At 36.1% G+C, this 17738-nt stretch overlaps 1 protein-coding gene across 4 annotated transcripts in view; it reads left to right on the top strand.

Moving 5' to 3' along the window:
- SLCO1B3 (solute carrier organic anion transporter family member 1B3) overlaps positions 1-17738 on the top strand; it is a 114337-nt gene that overhangs the window by 57790 nt on the left and 38809 nt on the right. For all 4 annotated transcript variants that reach the window (XR_001888470.1, XM_017888637.1, XM_017888639.1 and 1 more), the window contains 4 exons: positions 1152-1298; positions 1496-1594; positions 13111-13353; positions 17078-17242. Coding sequence is in view for 3 of the 4 variants with exons in the window: in XM_017888637.1 (XP_017744126.1) it covers positions 1152-1298; positions 1496-1594; positions 13111-13353; positions 17078-17242 (654 nt within the window). In the remaining variant the exon portion in view is untranslated. The remainder of the gene's footprint in view (positions 1-1151; positions 1299-1495; positions 1595-13110; positions 13354-17077; positions 17243-17738) is intronic.

The following is a 17738-nucleotide window of genomic DNA, read 5'->3' as shown; positions in this document are numbered from 1 at the left end:
GATCTCAGCTCACTGCAAGCTCCGCCTCCCGGGTTTACGCCATTCTCCTGCCTCAGCCTCCCGAGTAGCTGGGACTACAGGCGCCCGCCACCTCGCCCGGCTAGTTTTTGTATTTTTAGTAGAGACGGGGTTTCACCGTGTTAGCCAGGATGGTCTCGATCTCCTGACCTCGTGATCCGCCCGTCTCGGCCTCCCAAAGTGCTGGGATTACAGGCTTGAGCCACCGCGCCCGGCCAATTTTCAATATATATTAAAGAACAAAAATATACTTGCCTACTTCCTTGATTAATCTTTTTTTTTTTTTTTTTTTTTTTTTTGTTTTTGAGACAGAGTCTTGTTCTTTTGCCCAGGCTGGAGTGCAGTGGCACAATCTCAGCTCACTGCAAGCTCCACCTCCCGGGTTCAAGCCATTCTGCTGCCTCAACCCCCCGAGTAGTTGGGACTACAGGTGCCTGCCACCATGCCAGGCTAATTTTTTGTATTTTTTAGTAGAGACGGGGTTTCACCGTGTTAGCCAGGATGGTCTCGATCTTCTGACCTCGTGATCTGCCTGCCTCGGCCTCCCAAAGTGCTGGGATTACAGGCTTGAGCCACTGCGCCCAGCTTTTTCTTGATTAATCTTAAGGAAATAATCAGAAATGTTCACAGGGACATTTCATAATCACAGCCATGACATCCGTGTTTAAGAGAATAAAAATAAAAATATTTTGTAACAACAAGAGATTGTTTAAACAAATTAGCAAACTATTATTAAACACACTATTATGCAGTAATTAAAATTTTAATATAGAAGAACTCTTAACATGGGGAAATTGTGACAATATAGTGATAACTGTGTATGCACCTTAAAAATAACCAGGATTTTTAAGTACGTAATGTACATAATGAATATTATGCATATTTTGTGCATTAAAATTGTAGAAGATCTAGAATAACATTTGCAATGATCTTCTGTGTGTCGTGTAATTATAGAAATTTTTACTTCTTTTCTTTGTGCCCTTCCTTATTTTCAAACTTTGTAAATATGAATCATTTATAATTAGGAAAGAAACAAACCAAAAAAATGGAAAATGAAGGGTTTAAAGTGGTTAAGTTCCTAATAGGAATGTTAAAATTAATTTTTAAAGTAAAACACTTTCTTATCTCTATAGGTTGTGTGAAGGAATCTGGGTCACACATGTGGATGTATGTCTTCATGGGTAACATGCTTCGTGGTATAGGGGAATCCCCCATAGCACCACTGGGGATTTCATACATTGATGATTTTGCAAAAGAAGGACATTCTTCCTTGTATTTAGGTAATGTGCAGAAACTATTAAATTTCATGATTACATTCCCTAGATCTACCCTTGAAATAATAATGTCATTAGTTTTTTCTTTTACCTATTAGAAAAATATTTGCAGAAGTGCATTGTGTAATATTACTTTTAAAAATATGTTAAATCAAAACCAAGTATTTGTGGCATCTGATTAAGTTGTTTTGTAACACTTACAGGTGGTTTGAATGCAATAGGAATGATTGGTCCAGTCATTGGCTTTATCCTGGGATCTCTGTTTGCTAAAATGTATGTGGATATTGGATATGTAGATCTGAGTAAGTACTATCAAAACAAGGTACCATGATAGTGTCTTTTAAGTGCAGGACTCCATTCTTCCAAAGAATTAAATTCAGTCTTTCAATAGTTCTTTGTGTACTATTTTTCAAAAGTTACAAGTAGGAAATAAATGTATTAATAATCAGAATAAAAAAGAAATTTAGCTCCTATTTATACTTTGCTTTTACAACTAAGTGTAAAAGAGATTTTAACAAATTTATTTTAGATTACTTGATCCAAAATAACCAGAATAAACTTGATCCAAAATAAACTTAAAATGTCCCTTTCCCAAAACTGGCCCAGTCAAGTAAATTTTATTTTTCAGTTGATGGTGACTTGGATGTTGATGTGTAGAACTCAGATATTGATGTTTGCTTTACCAAAGCCTCCTTGTGGCTGCTGCATTGACTTACGGCGGGGGTGTTTTAAGAGAGGCCACAGTGCATTTTGGTTGTGATCATTTTTCCTGGTTCTCACTGACGGCTTGGCCTATGGCAATATTTAATGAATAATTAAATATTGTTATATTGTTATAAACTATTATAGAACAAATGAATGAAGGAGTGGACACATAAATAAAATTTATGAATTTTGTCTTCACTCTAAGAGCATGCTTTATTTCTCCTCTCATAGAAGAATGAGAGTCAATATTGTAATATCTGCCTCGACTTCAGGCCCTCCTTCCTGCAAATATACCTTCACCATATCCATATTTATCTTTTTTTACCCATACTTATGAAAAAATATTTATCTTTAGCTAATATTAGTAGATCCAACTGGGGTTTAGATTTCCTCTTTCTGCCTCTACTACATCTGCACCCTCTCTTTTCCTCAGCAAACACACTCAAGTCTATCCCATCTATGTACACATATACATTTTTATATCCCCAAAAAACTTTCCAATTGATTAACTGTTTCTCAAATTATCTTCAAAGCCAAGTACCTAGAAAAAGTAATCTAACAGAAGTGTCTCACCTTCTCACCTCCCATATACTTCTCATCCACTATAATCTGCTTTACCGCTAATAAAACAATCAATTCTATGTAATTTACTAATTGTAATGGATATTTTTCTATAATTTGTTTTAATGGATATTTCTACTACTTATTCAATTTTTTTCTTCTTAGATTTTTTTAAAATAAGTGCCTAAAACTCAACCTGTCAAAAACTGGTCTCATCGTCTTATTTCCAAACCCACTTTGTTTCCTATATTCCCTCTTGATGAATATCTGTACCTTAATTCAATGATGGACTGAATTCCTTTTTTTTTTAATTTAACCCCTCCCTTTTTTTAAAAATGGAAAAATTTTTTTTTTTTTTTTTTTTTTTTTTTTTTTTTTGAGCCAGAGTCTCGCTCTGTCGCCCAGGCTGGAGTGCAGTGGCCACATCTCAGCTCTGTTTTTTATTTTCATAGTTCTCAAAGTCTCTTTCAACATGTGACTTTTCTCATATAACCCTTACTTCATCATTTCCATTGGTCTCAAATTCGGTGCTCCTATTAATCATCAAGAGCATGGCTTTATTGTAGTCCTTCTCACAACAATCTATAAATATTTGCATACTTACCCACCGTCTCTTTGAGAACATTACAGAATTGTGTCTGTGTTAGCATATAATAACTCATCAGGGTTTGTGAATAAACAAATATGATTTTCTTGAGGACTTAAGTAGATCACTCCAAAGAGACCAAAGGATTCATTCCAAGATGAAATAGCCATTATTGTAGGCCAACGAATCATAAAGTGTTTTCTATTATAAAACAAAAGCAAGTACCTGATGATATGTTTTATATCTTCCATGTTAGACATGTGGCCTAGTGTAGCTATACATTATGTACATTATTTTTACTCATTTGCTCTAGTTTAATCATTGCTTTTTAACACTGAGTACAAAATAAGTGTTGAAGGTCTTTAGGATAGTAGTTTTGCAGCCTCTCTGTTCAAAAATAATCACACCATTTTAGAATTCATGGTGATTCAACTTCTACCCCTGACCGTTCAGACCTTATCACATCTTCTCTTATTCCGTGAGAAGCATGAAGTGAACTTATGCTAAAGTATACTTTGGTAAACTTTAATTTCTACAGGAGCCAAAGACATAACATAAATGAGTAAAGAGTATCAAGGACAGGAAATTAGGGTGTGATGGTTAGAGTGGGGAGAGTTGTTGGTGCACTACTCTCCCCATACACCCCAAAACTCATGTGCTCCCCAGCTCTGGTCTATATTTTTCATACAGAATTTTGGGACCAGAATTAATAAGGCTTTCTGATTGGTTTTCCAGAGAATCCAGGAACCAACATTTTTACACAGAAGTTTCCAATTTTTAAGATTGTGTGTGAGCCACGGGAAACACTGGCAGAACATATCTAGCTCAGTTATGACCTTTAGTTCCTATATATAGACCAGTGAAAGAACCAAAAAAAAGTCATCAAAATTACATTTCTGACAGGTGATGAATAAACACTTAGCATGTATAATGGAGTTACTGATTTAACTAGTCATTTCCTGAAGTCTGCCTGAGTTGTTGATTATGAAACAATATGATCACATAAATCAATTTTAAAACCAGATCAGTCCATACTAGAAAATAATATATTTCTAAATAGTTTAAACCAAGTCAATATTTTTTCATGTCAATGATTTTTCTTATAGATCAGAGTAACGGCATCAGTTAAGTGTGCTACAAACTTCCATGGTGTGTATGTTTCCGTGTGTGTACACTTTCTTAATTTTCATTATTTTTATTTTATTGAGATAAGAACAATTAAAATGAATCCTACCTCCTAAAAGTACAGTGGAACCTTGAACAGCACAGGTTTGAACTATGCATGTCCACTTATACATAGTTTTTTTGATAAATGTGTTGGAAACATTTTTTGAGATTTGTGACCACATGAAAAACCTTGCAGATAAACTATGCAGCTTAGAAATATAGAAAAAGTTAAGAGAAAGTTAGTTATAGTGTGAATACATAAAATATATGTAAATACAATTTTATAATTTACTATAATAAAATATACACATATCTATTATTAAAAGTTAAAATTTGTTAAACTTTCCACAGAGAAACTCTTATAGACCTTAGATGATGCCATTCCCAGTCACAGTATTAAATCATAACTGCATAAAATTAACTGTAGTGCTTACTTCACTGCTCTAAAATTCTCTAACCATCTCCTGTTACTATTGCAGTAAACTCAAGTGTTGAGAGTAGTTATTTAAAATACCATATGTCATTCATCATCTCCATGTGAGTAGTTTTCATCACTCTCCAGTAAGTGATGAATTACGGTAAAAAGTGAACCTTGTGTTTTCTGTGTGTTTTTCATCCTGTTTAGTGCTGTAACATCAACCTTAAGTAACACTGTGTGAGCCATATGAAGTGCCACTAGTAATGCTGGAAGTGCTCTCAGAAGCAAAGAAAAGTCATGACATTATAAGAAAAAGTTGAATTGCTTAATATGTACTGTAGAATGAGTTCTGCAGCTGGCTACTGTTTCAATATAAATGTATCCAGTACAAGGACCATTGTAAAACAAAAACTAAAACCCACACTCACAGAAAAATGGAATGACATGAAGCCTCACTGCAGCTACAGCATTGGGCACAAAACCCATCCTTTTAGTGAAATAGCTTTTTATATCATATTGAAAATTCAACTTTTATGTAGATGCAAGATTGCTATCAGAAAGGCATACCTGTAGACTCGAAACATGGTTCAAGAAAAAGTGAAGTCATTATATGACAACTTAAAGCAAAAGGAAAGTGAATGATTTAAAGCTGGAGAATTTCATGCCACTAATGGATAATTTGAAAATTTTCGAAAGAGGTTTGCCTCAAAAAAGTGTCAATATAACAGGAGAAGCAGCTTCTACCACTTAGGAGGTAACGGAAAAGTTCTAAATGGCATAAAGAAAGTCATTGAGGAGAAAGGACATCTACCTGAGCAGGTTTTTAATCAGATAAAAGTGCCCTATTCTGGAAAAAAAAAAATGCCACAGAGTACACTTATTAATAAGGAAGATAAGTGAGCACCAGGATTTAAGGCAGGAAGGGATAGGCTAACTCTGCTGTTCTGTGCAAATGTAGTGGGGTTTATGATCAGTACTGTTCTTACCTATACAACTGCTAATCCCTAAGCCTTGAAGGGGAAAGATGAAAAACAGTTGTTAGTCTTTTGGTTGTATGACAAGAAGTCCTGAACAATAGTAACTTTTCTTTTTTTCTGAAAAGTTATGACAGTTTCCTTCCATGCTTTGTTCCCGAAGACAGGAAGTACCTTGGCAGGAAGGGTTTACCTTTTAAAGTCCTTTTGATAATTGGCAATGCTCTTGGTCATCCAGAGCCTCATAAGTTGAATACTGAAGGTGCTGAAGTGGTCTGCTTTACCTCAAATGCAGTGTCTCTAATTCACCCCCTAGATGTAGGGTCCTAAGGACATTTAAGGCTCATTACACATGTTACCCTATAGGAAGGATTGTAAATCCTGTGGAAGAGAACCCCAACAGAGAGAACATTATAAAAGTCTGAAAGAATTACACCACTGAAGTTACCATCATTGCTATGTAAAAAGCCACAAAAGCTGTCAAACAGGAAACAAATTTCTACTGGAGAAAACTGTCCAATTGTTGTGCATAGCTTCATGGAATTCATAACCATTCAAGAAAATTATGAAGAGATTGTGGATATGGCAAAAAAAAAAAAAAAAGGTGTGAAGCGAAGAATTTCCAGACATGGATCTTGGAGACATTCAAGAGGTAACAGGCACATCAGAGGAATTAACAGAAGACAACTTGATGGAAAGAAGTGCTTCTGAACCAACGTCAGCTGATGAGGAAGAAGACGTAGAAGAAGCAGTGACAGAAACAAATTGACATTAGACAATCTGGCAGAAGTGTTCTGATTATTCAAGACTGTTTTGACATATTTTACAACATGGAAGCTTCTGTAATGTGGGCACTGAAACAAAAGCAAACAGTGGAAGAAGAATTGGTACCACATAGAAACATTTTTAGAGAAATGATAAAGCAACAAAGTCAAATAGAAATTATGATGTATTATGATGTGTTTCTGTAAAGTCGCACTGTGTGTACCTGCCTTTCCTGTCTTCCTTTTTACCTCCTCCACGGCCTCTGCCTCTACTACCCTAGAGAAAGCAAGAACAATACCTCCCCTCCCTCCTCCTCCACCTACTCAATGTGAAGAGATGAGGACGAAAAGCTTTATGATGATCTGCTTCCACTTAATGAATAGTAAACACATTTCCTTGTGATTTTCTAAATGTCATTTTCTCCTGCTTAATTTATACAAATAATACAGTTTATAATACATACAACATGCAAAATATATGTTGACCGTTTATACTATTGGTAAGAATTCTGGCCAACAGTAGACTATTAGTGCTAAAAAAAAGCACTTGATAACATTCAACATCCCTTCTTAATCAAAGCCCTAAAAAATCTGGGGATAGAAGGAACATACCTACCCAAATATATCTACAAATTCAAGTTAAGTTTTGGGGAAACTAAAAGTTATACACGGATTGTCACCTGTGTGGAGGGTAAGCCACCTTAACTCCCATGTTACTCAAAAGTCGACTGTACAATTCAGGATTATTAACTACAGGCACAATGTTGTTCAGCAGATCTCTAAGGCTTACTCATCTTGTATAAATGAAACTTTTTATACCCATTAACTGGGAATTCCCTCTTTCCCCTTTCCCACAACCACTGGAAATCACCATTCTACTTTCTGCTTTCATGAGTTTGACTCTTTTGTATGCCTCACATAAATGTAATCACTCAGTATTTGTTCTTCTGTGACTGGCCTATTTCACTTAGCACAGTGTTGGCAAAGTTCATCCATGTTATCACATACTGCAGGATGTCCTTTCTGTTTCAGGGTGAATAGTATTCCATTATATTCATAGATCACATTTTCTTTATTCATCTCTCTGTAAATATTAGGTTGTTTTCACATTTAGACTGTTGTGAAGAGTGCTGCAATGAACATGCAAGTGCAAATATCTCTGTGAGATCCTGATTTCAATTATTTTGGATATACACCCAGAAGTGAGATTGCTCCGTCATATGGTAGTTCTGTATTTAATTTTTCAAGGAAACTTCATACTATTTTTTTATACTGGGTGCAGGATTTTGCATTCTACCAACAGTATATAAGTGTTCAAATATCTCCACATCTATGCCACCACTTTTCTCCTTCTTTATTTTTGATAGCCATCCTAATGGGTGTATGGTGATATGTAATTGTGCTTTTGATTTGCATTACCATGATAATAAATGATGCTGGATGTCTTTTCATGTACCTGTTGTTCACTTCTATATCTTCTTTGGAGAAATTTCTATTCAGGTCTTTCAGTTATTCTTAAATCAGATAATTATATTCTTGCGCTATGGAGTTGCAGGAATTTTTGTACATTTTAGAAATTAACACCTTATCATATATATGCTTTATGAATATTTTCTCTTACTGTGTATGCTGCCTTTTCACTCTGTTGATTATTCATTTTGCTGGGCAGAAGCTTTTTAGTTTGACCAGTTCCATTTGTCTAATTTTGCTTTTATTGCCTGTGCTTTTGGTGGTACATCCATGAATTATTGTCAAGACAAATGTAATGAAACTCTCTAAGTTCTATTCTAAGAATTTTATAGTTTCTAGTTTTAAATTTTAGTCTTCAACACAGTCTGAGTTTATTTTTTCAGTATATATAACGGTATAATATCATTCTCTTGTATGTGAATATCCACTTTTCTCAACACCATTTGTCAGAGAAACAATTATTTCACTATTGTGATCGCTTGTCAAAGATCAAATGACTGTATACACACAGATTTCTCTGGGCTCTGTATTTCATTCTATTGGTCTATATATCTATCTTTATGCCAGTGCTGTAATGTATTAATTACTTTAGCTTTGACATATATTTGTAGTCGGAAAGTGTGAGCCATCGTCTTCATTCTTTCTCAAGATTGCTTTGGCTATTTGAGGTCATTTGTTAGTTTCATATGAATTTGAATCTGTGGATATATTTGGGTAGGTATGTTCCTTCTATACCCAGATTTTTGAGGACTTTTATTATGAAGGGATGTTGAATTTTATCAAGTGCTTTTTTAGCATCAATTGAAACGATTATAGGATTTTAACCTTTCATTCTGTTTATATAACGTATCAGATTTATTGATTTGCATATGTTGAACTAACCTTGGATCCCAGGATAAATCCCACTTGGTCATGATGAATGATCATTCTAATGTATTGTTGAATTTGGTTTGTTACTGTTTCGTTGAGGATATTTGCATCAATATTCATCAGAGAAATTGGCTTGTAGTTTTCTTTTTTTGATGTGTGTTTGTCTGGTTTTGGTATCGGGGTAATATTGGCCTCACAGAATGAGTTTGGAAGTATTCCCTCCTCCTCCATTTTTTGGAATCGTTTGAATAGTATTGGCATTAATTATTTCAGTCTCTTTGTTAAATTATCTGATAGTTTCTGAATTCCTTCTCTGTGTTATCTTGAATTTCTTTGAGTTTCTTCAGAATAGCTGTGCTGAATTCTCTGTTTGAACGATTACACATGTCTCTTTCACCAGGATTGTTCCCTGGTGCCTTATTTAATTTGTCTGGTGAGGTCATGTTTTTCTGGCTGATCTTAGTGCTTATGTTATTCATCAGTGTCTGGGCATTGATGACTTAGGTATTTATTGTAGTCTTTGTAGTCTGGGTTTGTTTTTACACATCCTTCTTTACTAGGCTTTTTAGGTATATGAAGGGACTTTGGCCACAACCTCAATAATACTGTGGTTTTTACAGTCTTGGAGAGGTACAGCCTTGGTGACCTTGGAAAGTATATGGAAGAATTCACTGGATTATTAGACAGAGACTCTTGTTCTCTTCCCCTACTTTCTCCAAAGTAAATGTAGTCTTGCTCTTCCTGTGCTGAGCTGCCTGGAACTGGGGTTTCACTGATATAAGCATCCTTGTGGCCCCCCACCACTGAGACTGTACTGTACTGGGTAAGACCTGAAGCCAGCACAGCACTGAGTCTTGCCCAAGGCCTGCTGTAACCACTATCAGAAGCCAGCACAGCACTGGGTCTTGGCCAAGGCCCTCTGTAACTACTGTCGGGCTACCATCTATGTTAACTCAAGCTCAAGGGCTCTACAATCAGTAGCTGGCCAAGCCAGCCAGGTTTGTGTCCTTCCCTTCAATGCAGTGAGTTCCCCTAGGCCTCAGGCTGTCCTATAGATGCTGTCTGAGAGCCAAGGTTTAGAGCAAAAAACCTTAGCAATTTACCTATAATAGATGTTCTATTCTACTGTGGTTACACTGGCACCCAAAACACAGCACAAAGTTCTTTTTGCTCGTCTCTCCCCTTGCCACAGGCAGAGGAGCCTCTCCCTGTGTCCACCGCCACCACAGGCCCAAGGAAGATTCTCCCAGGCCACCACCCATGTTCAATTAAAGCTCTAGGGCTCTTCAGTCAGGTTTTTATGAATGCTGCCAGATTTCAGAGACTCATCCTTCAGGGCAATGTGTCTCTTAATTCAGGACTAGGCTATTGGACAGCATTTCTACACTTGGCTGTGGCCCAGGGCAGGTCTAGAAAAGGTGCCTAAGAGCTTAGTCCTGGACTCAGGGACCCCAAAAGCCTTCTTGTTGCTCTACTCTACCGTAGCTGAGCTGGTACCTAAGGTGCAAGACAAAGTCCCCTTTATTTTTCCACCACTTCTCTTAAACAGAAGGAGTCTTTCGCCATAGCCACCACAGCTGGGAATGTGCTTGGTCACACCTGAAGTCAGCAAATGTCAGAGCCCAAGGCCCGCAGTGTATTAATTTGATACTGCTGCTGGTTATTCAGGGTCTGAGGGCTCTTTAGTCAACTGATGATAAATGCTGCCAGGAGTGGGTGCTTCCCTTCAATGCAGTGGATTCCTTTTTGGACCAGGATGTGCCTACAAATGTTGTCCATGAGTTAGGGCCTCAAAACTCTGTCTGGTGCCCTATTTTACTGTGGCTGAGCTGGTATTAGAAAAAAATATTTTGCAATCTATGCATTAGAAAAAAAGAATCACCTCTCCAACTGTTCATGGACAGACCTTATTATAGGAGAAAACCTTCATCAATCAGCCCAGCCATATCTTCTTGGGTCTCTCAAACTTGCATGGTCATCCAAACTGCTATCTTTGTCTTAGGATCCCTCAGGCTTGTAGCATATGCAGGGTCTTATCAGCACCTTTAGACATTTGAGACAGAAGACAGTCCTTAGTCAACTCTTAGGAAAGTTTGAATATTTGGCATGCTGTCCAACTCTTTCCCTCCCCCTGGAGAATTTGGAAGCTGAGATTTCTTACCTCATCACTCTGCTTACATCTAGGGGCAGGAGGAGCTGTGACAAGTGCCCATGTGCTAGTTTAAATCATCATTTTTGTCTTCTTTGTATACACAGGGGCCAAGTGTATGCCTAACCCAAAGACAAGAAAGACAAAATACTTTTCCTTAAATAGAACTCAGAAAAGATGAAATGTTATACATGTGGTCCAAATCTTTGCTTCCCCATGGAGGAGCTAAAAGCTGGGATTTTGTTTTTGTTTCTGTTTGTTTTTGACTGCTCACTCTGCACTAAGCTAGGGGGCAGGATCTGTGATAAATGTCCACATACTGGCTCGTCTTTATTCTCTGTAGTAGCCAGGTGACTGGCATGTGCTGGATCCTGTCAGTACTTTGAGGCAGATGAGATAGAAGCCAATCCATTAGGTAGCACTTGGAAAGGTTGAAATGTTGAATGTGCAGTCCAATGCTTTCTCTCCCCAAGGATAAGCTGGGAGCATTTTTTAAAAATTTTATTTTACTTTAAGTTCTGGGATATATGTGCAGAATGTACAGGTTTGTTACATAGACAAACATGTGCATAGTGGTTTGCTGCACCTATTAACCCATCACCTAGGTATTAAGCCCCACATGCATTAGCTATTTGTCCTGATGCTCTCCCTCCTTCTGTCCACATGACAGGCCCCAGTGTGTGTTGTAGCTCTTTCTGTGTTTATGTGTTCTCAGTGTTCAGCTCCCACTTATAAGTGAGGACATGCAGTGTTTGGTTTTCCGTACCATGTTAGTTTGCTGAGGATAATGGCTTTCAGTGTCATACATGTCCCTGCAAAGGACATGATCTCCTTCCTTTTTATGGCTGCATAGTATTCCGTGGTGTATATGTACCACATTTTCTTCACCCAATCTATCATTGATGGGTATTTGGGTTGATTCCATGACTTTTGCTCTTGTGACTAGTGCTGCAATAAACATACATGTGCATGTATCTTTATAATAGAATGATTTATATTCCTTTGGGTATATACCCAGTAAAGGGATTGCTAGATCAAATGGTATTTCTGGTTCTAGATCCTTGAGGAATTGCCACATGTTTTTTGTTTTTTTCTTTTTCTCTCACACATTCACTCTGTGTTAAGCCAGAGGGAAGAGCTGTGTCAAGTGTTCACATGTAAGTTTAAACTGCTAGTTTTTCCCAATTGTGTGGTACAATACTGAGGAGGAGAATGGCAAGAGGGTGTCTCCGATTATTTTACTGGTTTTTGTGTATCGGGTTTTGTACTTTCCTGATGTGTAGGAGTCTCTCAATTAGTTTCTCACTATGAAATTGATCTGAGTATTACTCACAAATGAAATTGATCTGAATATTACTGTTGAAATCAGTATGTTCATGGAGAAAAAGGTATCTAGTGCTTCCTATTCTGGTATCTTGCTGATATTTCATGGATGCCTTCCTATTACTTAAACTGTATATTTTCTACCTACTAAAATAACTCATTTACACTTGAGATATAGCATTTACACATTACTCTTATACATACTTTAAGGGAAATATAGTTGAAATAAAATGGTTGAATGATCTCTAACATTTAGAGTCCAATATTTCTGGGTTACTCTTAAACTCAGATTTTCATTTTGCATCGTTTCTCATCCTCTGTGCTGTCTGGAGAGTTGCAAATGCAGGTTCCTGGGTGGTTAGGGTGGTGTGGATGGTGGTGTGGTGGTGGTGTTTATTTTCTCTAAGTATTTTTTGCCAGTTGCTTAAATTTTATTGCTGATGCTTTCTTGACCTCATCAGATGATTCCAACATTTTCAGACAACAGTGAGGATTCATATTTCTTCCATGAGTAGTTGTTAAATGGTCTGAGGAGTTAAATGTCCTATGATGACAGCTGTCCAGTCATGAAATCTGAAAGGCCACGAAGTGCACACAACCTCAGGCAATGTGAACAGTGTCATGACTGAAAAATAGCAATTGCAAGATGTCATCAACCTAGTTTCAGAGATAACGAAATATGAAAAGAAGAAAATAGTGTTTTAGAATTGAAAGTAAACATATAGTTTACTTTCTTCATCTATGGAAGACTGCAATCATTATCATTATTTCCCAGAACCTATTGTAGTTCAAAATGATTTTTGACTGGCTTCTTCTAACCGTTTCTCCTAGGCACTATCAGAATAACTCCTAAGGACTCTCGTTGGGTTGGAGCTTGGTGGCTTGGTTTCCTTGTGTCTGGACTATTTTCCATTACTTCTTCCATACCATTTTTTTTCTTGCCCCAAAATCCAAATAAACCACAAAAAGAAAGAAAAGTTTCACTATCTTTGCATGTGCTGAAAACAAATGATGAAAGAAATCAAACAGCTAATTTGACCAACCAAGGAAAAAAAGTTACAAAAAATGTGACTGGTAAGTATTTTAACATTAATTGTCAACTTAGAATTGTTAATCTCAATGAAAGGGAGAAGTGAGTAAAAAAAAATTAAATAAATAAAGCATACTCAAATCATCTACACTTAGCTTTCTTCTCCACTAAATTTAGCTGAATTATTTTTTCTAAAACTCCTATTAAAATTAACAAATATGTCTTGAGCACATAAAAAGGGGAAGAGGATTAGGTTTCTGCTGTTTAGAAGACAAACCAATCAAAGCTATTAACATCTGTTCCTTATAAGCCAAAAAGTACTTATTCATTTTAATATAATATGGTATAAACTGTGAGAATTAAAAGGATTATAATATTTCATTCATTTATTTATTTAACAAATGATACCAGCCATCATACTATTCCCTGGTAATAGAACATTGCCTTTATTTTTTGAGAACTTAGTGGATGACAATGAGAAGTATATAGATCATTGTAATAAAGTATCTTAAGTACTATGGTAGGTTATATTTAACTATTCTCAGGTGTAGAGATGAAATAAGGAGAAGGAAGTCAGGAGTCTGTCTATGTAATTACAGTAAGATTATTTTTCTTGGTACTTAAATTATATATACTTATTAAATTACATTAATGTATATATGAATTAAAAATGTATATATACACACATATATAATCTTAAGTATTCAAAAATGAAGTGAAAAGCAACATCAGTAATTAAGATATTTGGAGTCAATAATGTGAATTAGGATTCTTTACCACTTGATAGTCATAACTCTTTCGCATATAAGCCATATGGGTTAATGGAGAACCATTGAGAAGCAGTAATCAAGAAAATGATCTGGCAGCTGTCAGAGCAAGATAGTTGAAGTGGTAAGGTATTGACAGCAGTTTTTGGTTTTAGTTAGCAGCTTTAGGGAGAAATGGTGAAGTAGTAAAACCTGAAGCAGTGCAACCAACATCTAAACCCTTGGCACTTTTTCAGGTTTTCACTGAAGTAAACTTACAACCTTTCCAAAGTAACCCATATTCTTTCTCTCATCAGTTCTTTCACTTACCTTTGTTGTTGTTATTTTCTCCCGTCCACCACACTAACCCAAGAGCAATGGGATGCTGGAGCCTTGTATATTCACTCATTAGAGTGGATTCCTCAATTTCAGCTGCGTAGGTAGCTTTAAATTGTCCATGGTAGGAGAATTTACCATCATGTGTTACCATGGAAATTGAAAAATATTACAAATCGGGTTTGTTTCCCAATGAATCTGTTGTTAAATGTTTACCAGCACATCATTATGAGTTTTTATAGTTTAACATGCCTACTAAAAATATCATATCAAGGATTTTTTATTTTGTCTATTTTGTCTATGCTATGTTTCTACTTTATCTAAGCCAATCCATAACAATTAATGATTTTTTTTTTTTTTTTCCTGAGACAGAGTCTCACTCTGTCACCCAGGCTGGAGTGCAGTGGCATGATCTTGGGCTCACTGCAACCTCTGGCCCCTAGGTTCAAGCAATTCTCCTGCCTCAGCCTATAGAGTAGCTGAGACTACAGGCGCACGCCTCCACATCCAGCTAATTTTTTGTATTTTAGTAAAGCCGGGGTTTCACCATGTTGCCCAGGCTGGTCTGGAACTCCTGAGCTGAGGCAATCCACCCACCTTGGCCTCCCAAAGTGCTGGGATTACAGGCGTGAGCCACCGCGCCTGGCCAATTAATGGATTTTCTAAACCAATAAGGACCAGGGTTGACTGTGAGCCCAAAAAGAATGAAGAAGATAATAAGGTGCAAATAAAGGCGCAACTGTAAACATTGTCTATATTATGAGCTTTTTTTTTTCTTTAAGGGTAGTGACATGAATAGTAAAGTGAATTTTAATTAGGTGCCCATTAGGAATGGCTAAAATACTAGAAAGACAAATTAGATTTATTCTATACGTTCTTGAATAGAACTAAGACTAATTGATTAGAAGGCAAAGGAAATTTCAGTTCGTTACAAAGACAACATGTAAACAATGAGAACTGTTCAAAAGTTGAGCAAATTGTTCTGAGGTAGCATAATGTCACTTGAGTTGTTTATTGATCCATTTTTTGATGGATCAACATATAGTGAGCTATGATTGTATGGAAGTTCAGTTTATATGACATCCGAGTTCCTATTTACTTCAAAACTTTAACAATTGGTTAATCCACATGTTCCATTTATTTTGAGCAAAGGTCATGACTCTCTTAGAATGCCTCACAAATCACTGGTGATTCTTCCTCACTGGGGAGACCTAAGGACCTAAGGAGGGAAGTTTGACGCTTTGTTTTAACAACTTTAAATATTTTTTATTCCTGCTATACATTTTCTTAACTCTTTTCTGTTCTGTGCCATTTCCCTGTCTTTCCTTATTATTATAATCAGAGGAAACAAAGTATTTATTTGTTACCGTTTGAAAGTACTGTCCATATCTAATGAAAATCTTTAAAGGTCTATGGAGAGCAAGATCTTTCAAAGCCCATATCATCCATCTCTCAGTAACCATATCTCGGACTTTCTTGCTGTACTCTGAAACTTCCTGTTGTTCTAAATAGTTCCTTCCACTTTTATCTCATATTATGGCTGATTGAGTTGGCAATCACAGACCCAGATCACATAATTTCTGCCATGGACAGAAGTTAGAAGTTTGTTACCGCACCTACTTGTAGGCATAGGTTGTTGTACTATTACTGTCATAATGTCACTTGGGACCAACATCGTTCTCCCCTGCCTCACCTTCTTGCATCTTACTATAAGGAATTTATAATACTGCCAGATTTACTGAGGCAGTATTTTATGGTACACAAGCTATATACCAGGGAAAAAAGAGGTCTGAGCCCTCATACTGATGTTTTCTTTAAATTTTTTTAATATTAGTGCTCTTATTTCTGTGTCTTAGATTATACTATCTTTAATTTAAATTTATATTTAACAATTACAGTTTTAATATAATTATGTTAAATGCTAATAAATAAGGGACATCACATTTCCCTCCCTCCCTCCCTTCCTTCCTTCCTTTCTTCCTTCCTTCCTTCCTTTTGTGACAGGGTCTGTCCCTGTCTCCCAGGATGGAGTGTAGTGGTATGAACATGGTTCACTGCAGCCTCAACCTCCTTGTCTCACACGATCCTCCCACCTCAGCCCCCCAAGTAACTGGGACTACATGCATAACCCACCATGCTCAGCTAATTTGTGTATTTTCTGTAGACAAGGGATTTCATCATGTTGCCTAGTCTGGTCTGTAACCCCTGGGCTCAAGCGATCTGCATGCCTCAGCCTCCCAAAGTGCTGGGATTACAGGCATGAGCCACTGCACCTGGCGAACATCACATTTCTGATTCACTTTTTTTTTGTTTCTTGGACACTAAGCATATTGCCTGGTACCCAATTGAAAACCAAACATTTATTGAATAAATGAATAGGTGAATTAGTCTATATCTAATAGTATGGTAAAGTGCCAAAGATAACCAAATATTAAGTGAACAAAGCAAGTTAAAAAATACCATTTATGTATCATCCTATTTGACGTTAAAATGAAGGAAATAAATAAATAATAATATACATATGGAAAATACTGAAGGAATATATTAAAAACTTGACAGTAGGATTGCAGGGTACTATCTCTGTGTTATGTCTTTTGTAACTTTAAGTCATATAACTTATATTTACAAAATTCAGATATTAGTATATATTTTATTATTGAAATATCTTATTTTTATAACTCTATAGGTTTTTTCCAGTCTTTGAAAAGCCTCCTTACCAATACCCTGTATGTTATATTCGTGCTTTTGACATTGTTACAAATAAGCAGCTTTATTGGTTCTTTTACTTACGTCTTTAAATATATGGAGCAACAGTATGGTCAGTCTGCATCTCAGGCTAACTTTTTGTTGGGTAAGACATATTTTTTACCTGTTTGCTTGATAAACGAAACACTACTGAGTACTTGTGTTCCAATTCACATTTTATTATGAAGGTGATTTTATATTTTACTAAATATAATCTTATTATCTCTCAAACTTTACAAAATTTCTCCATCTTGTGATATCGTCATCGTTTTGCATTTGAGGTTGCATCTCATGTTAGGTGAATTTAATTCTATAGGTGAAATTCTAAAGAAAAAAATTGCTTGTGAATAATACATTTAGATGTGGTATCTGCATAATTGGATCTTATACTACTGAGATCCTAAGACAAACCCTTTTATAATATAACCATTATAATCCTATAATTCATGGACTGAAATAAGGCCTCAGCTACTTACAAAACACATAATATTAATGTTTTCAGAAGGAGAATAAATTTAAACACATTGCAAAATATGCGTGATTCAAAACAAATATCATATTTTAGAGAGGGTTTTTTTTTTTTTTTTTTTTTTTTTTTTTTT

This window comes from Rhinopithecus bieti, unplaced genomic scaffold (assembly GCF_001698545.2).
Source record: "Rhinopithecus bieti isolate Rb0 unplaced genomic scaffold, ASM169854v2 scaffold_15769, whole genome shotgun sequence".
In the NCBI taxonomy this organism is placed as follows: domain Eukaryota; kingdom Metazoa; phylum Chordata; class Mammalia; order Primates; family Cercopithecidae; genus Rhinopithecus; species Rhinopithecus bieti.
This window is presented reverse-complemented; position numbering and strand designations above follow the sequence as displayed.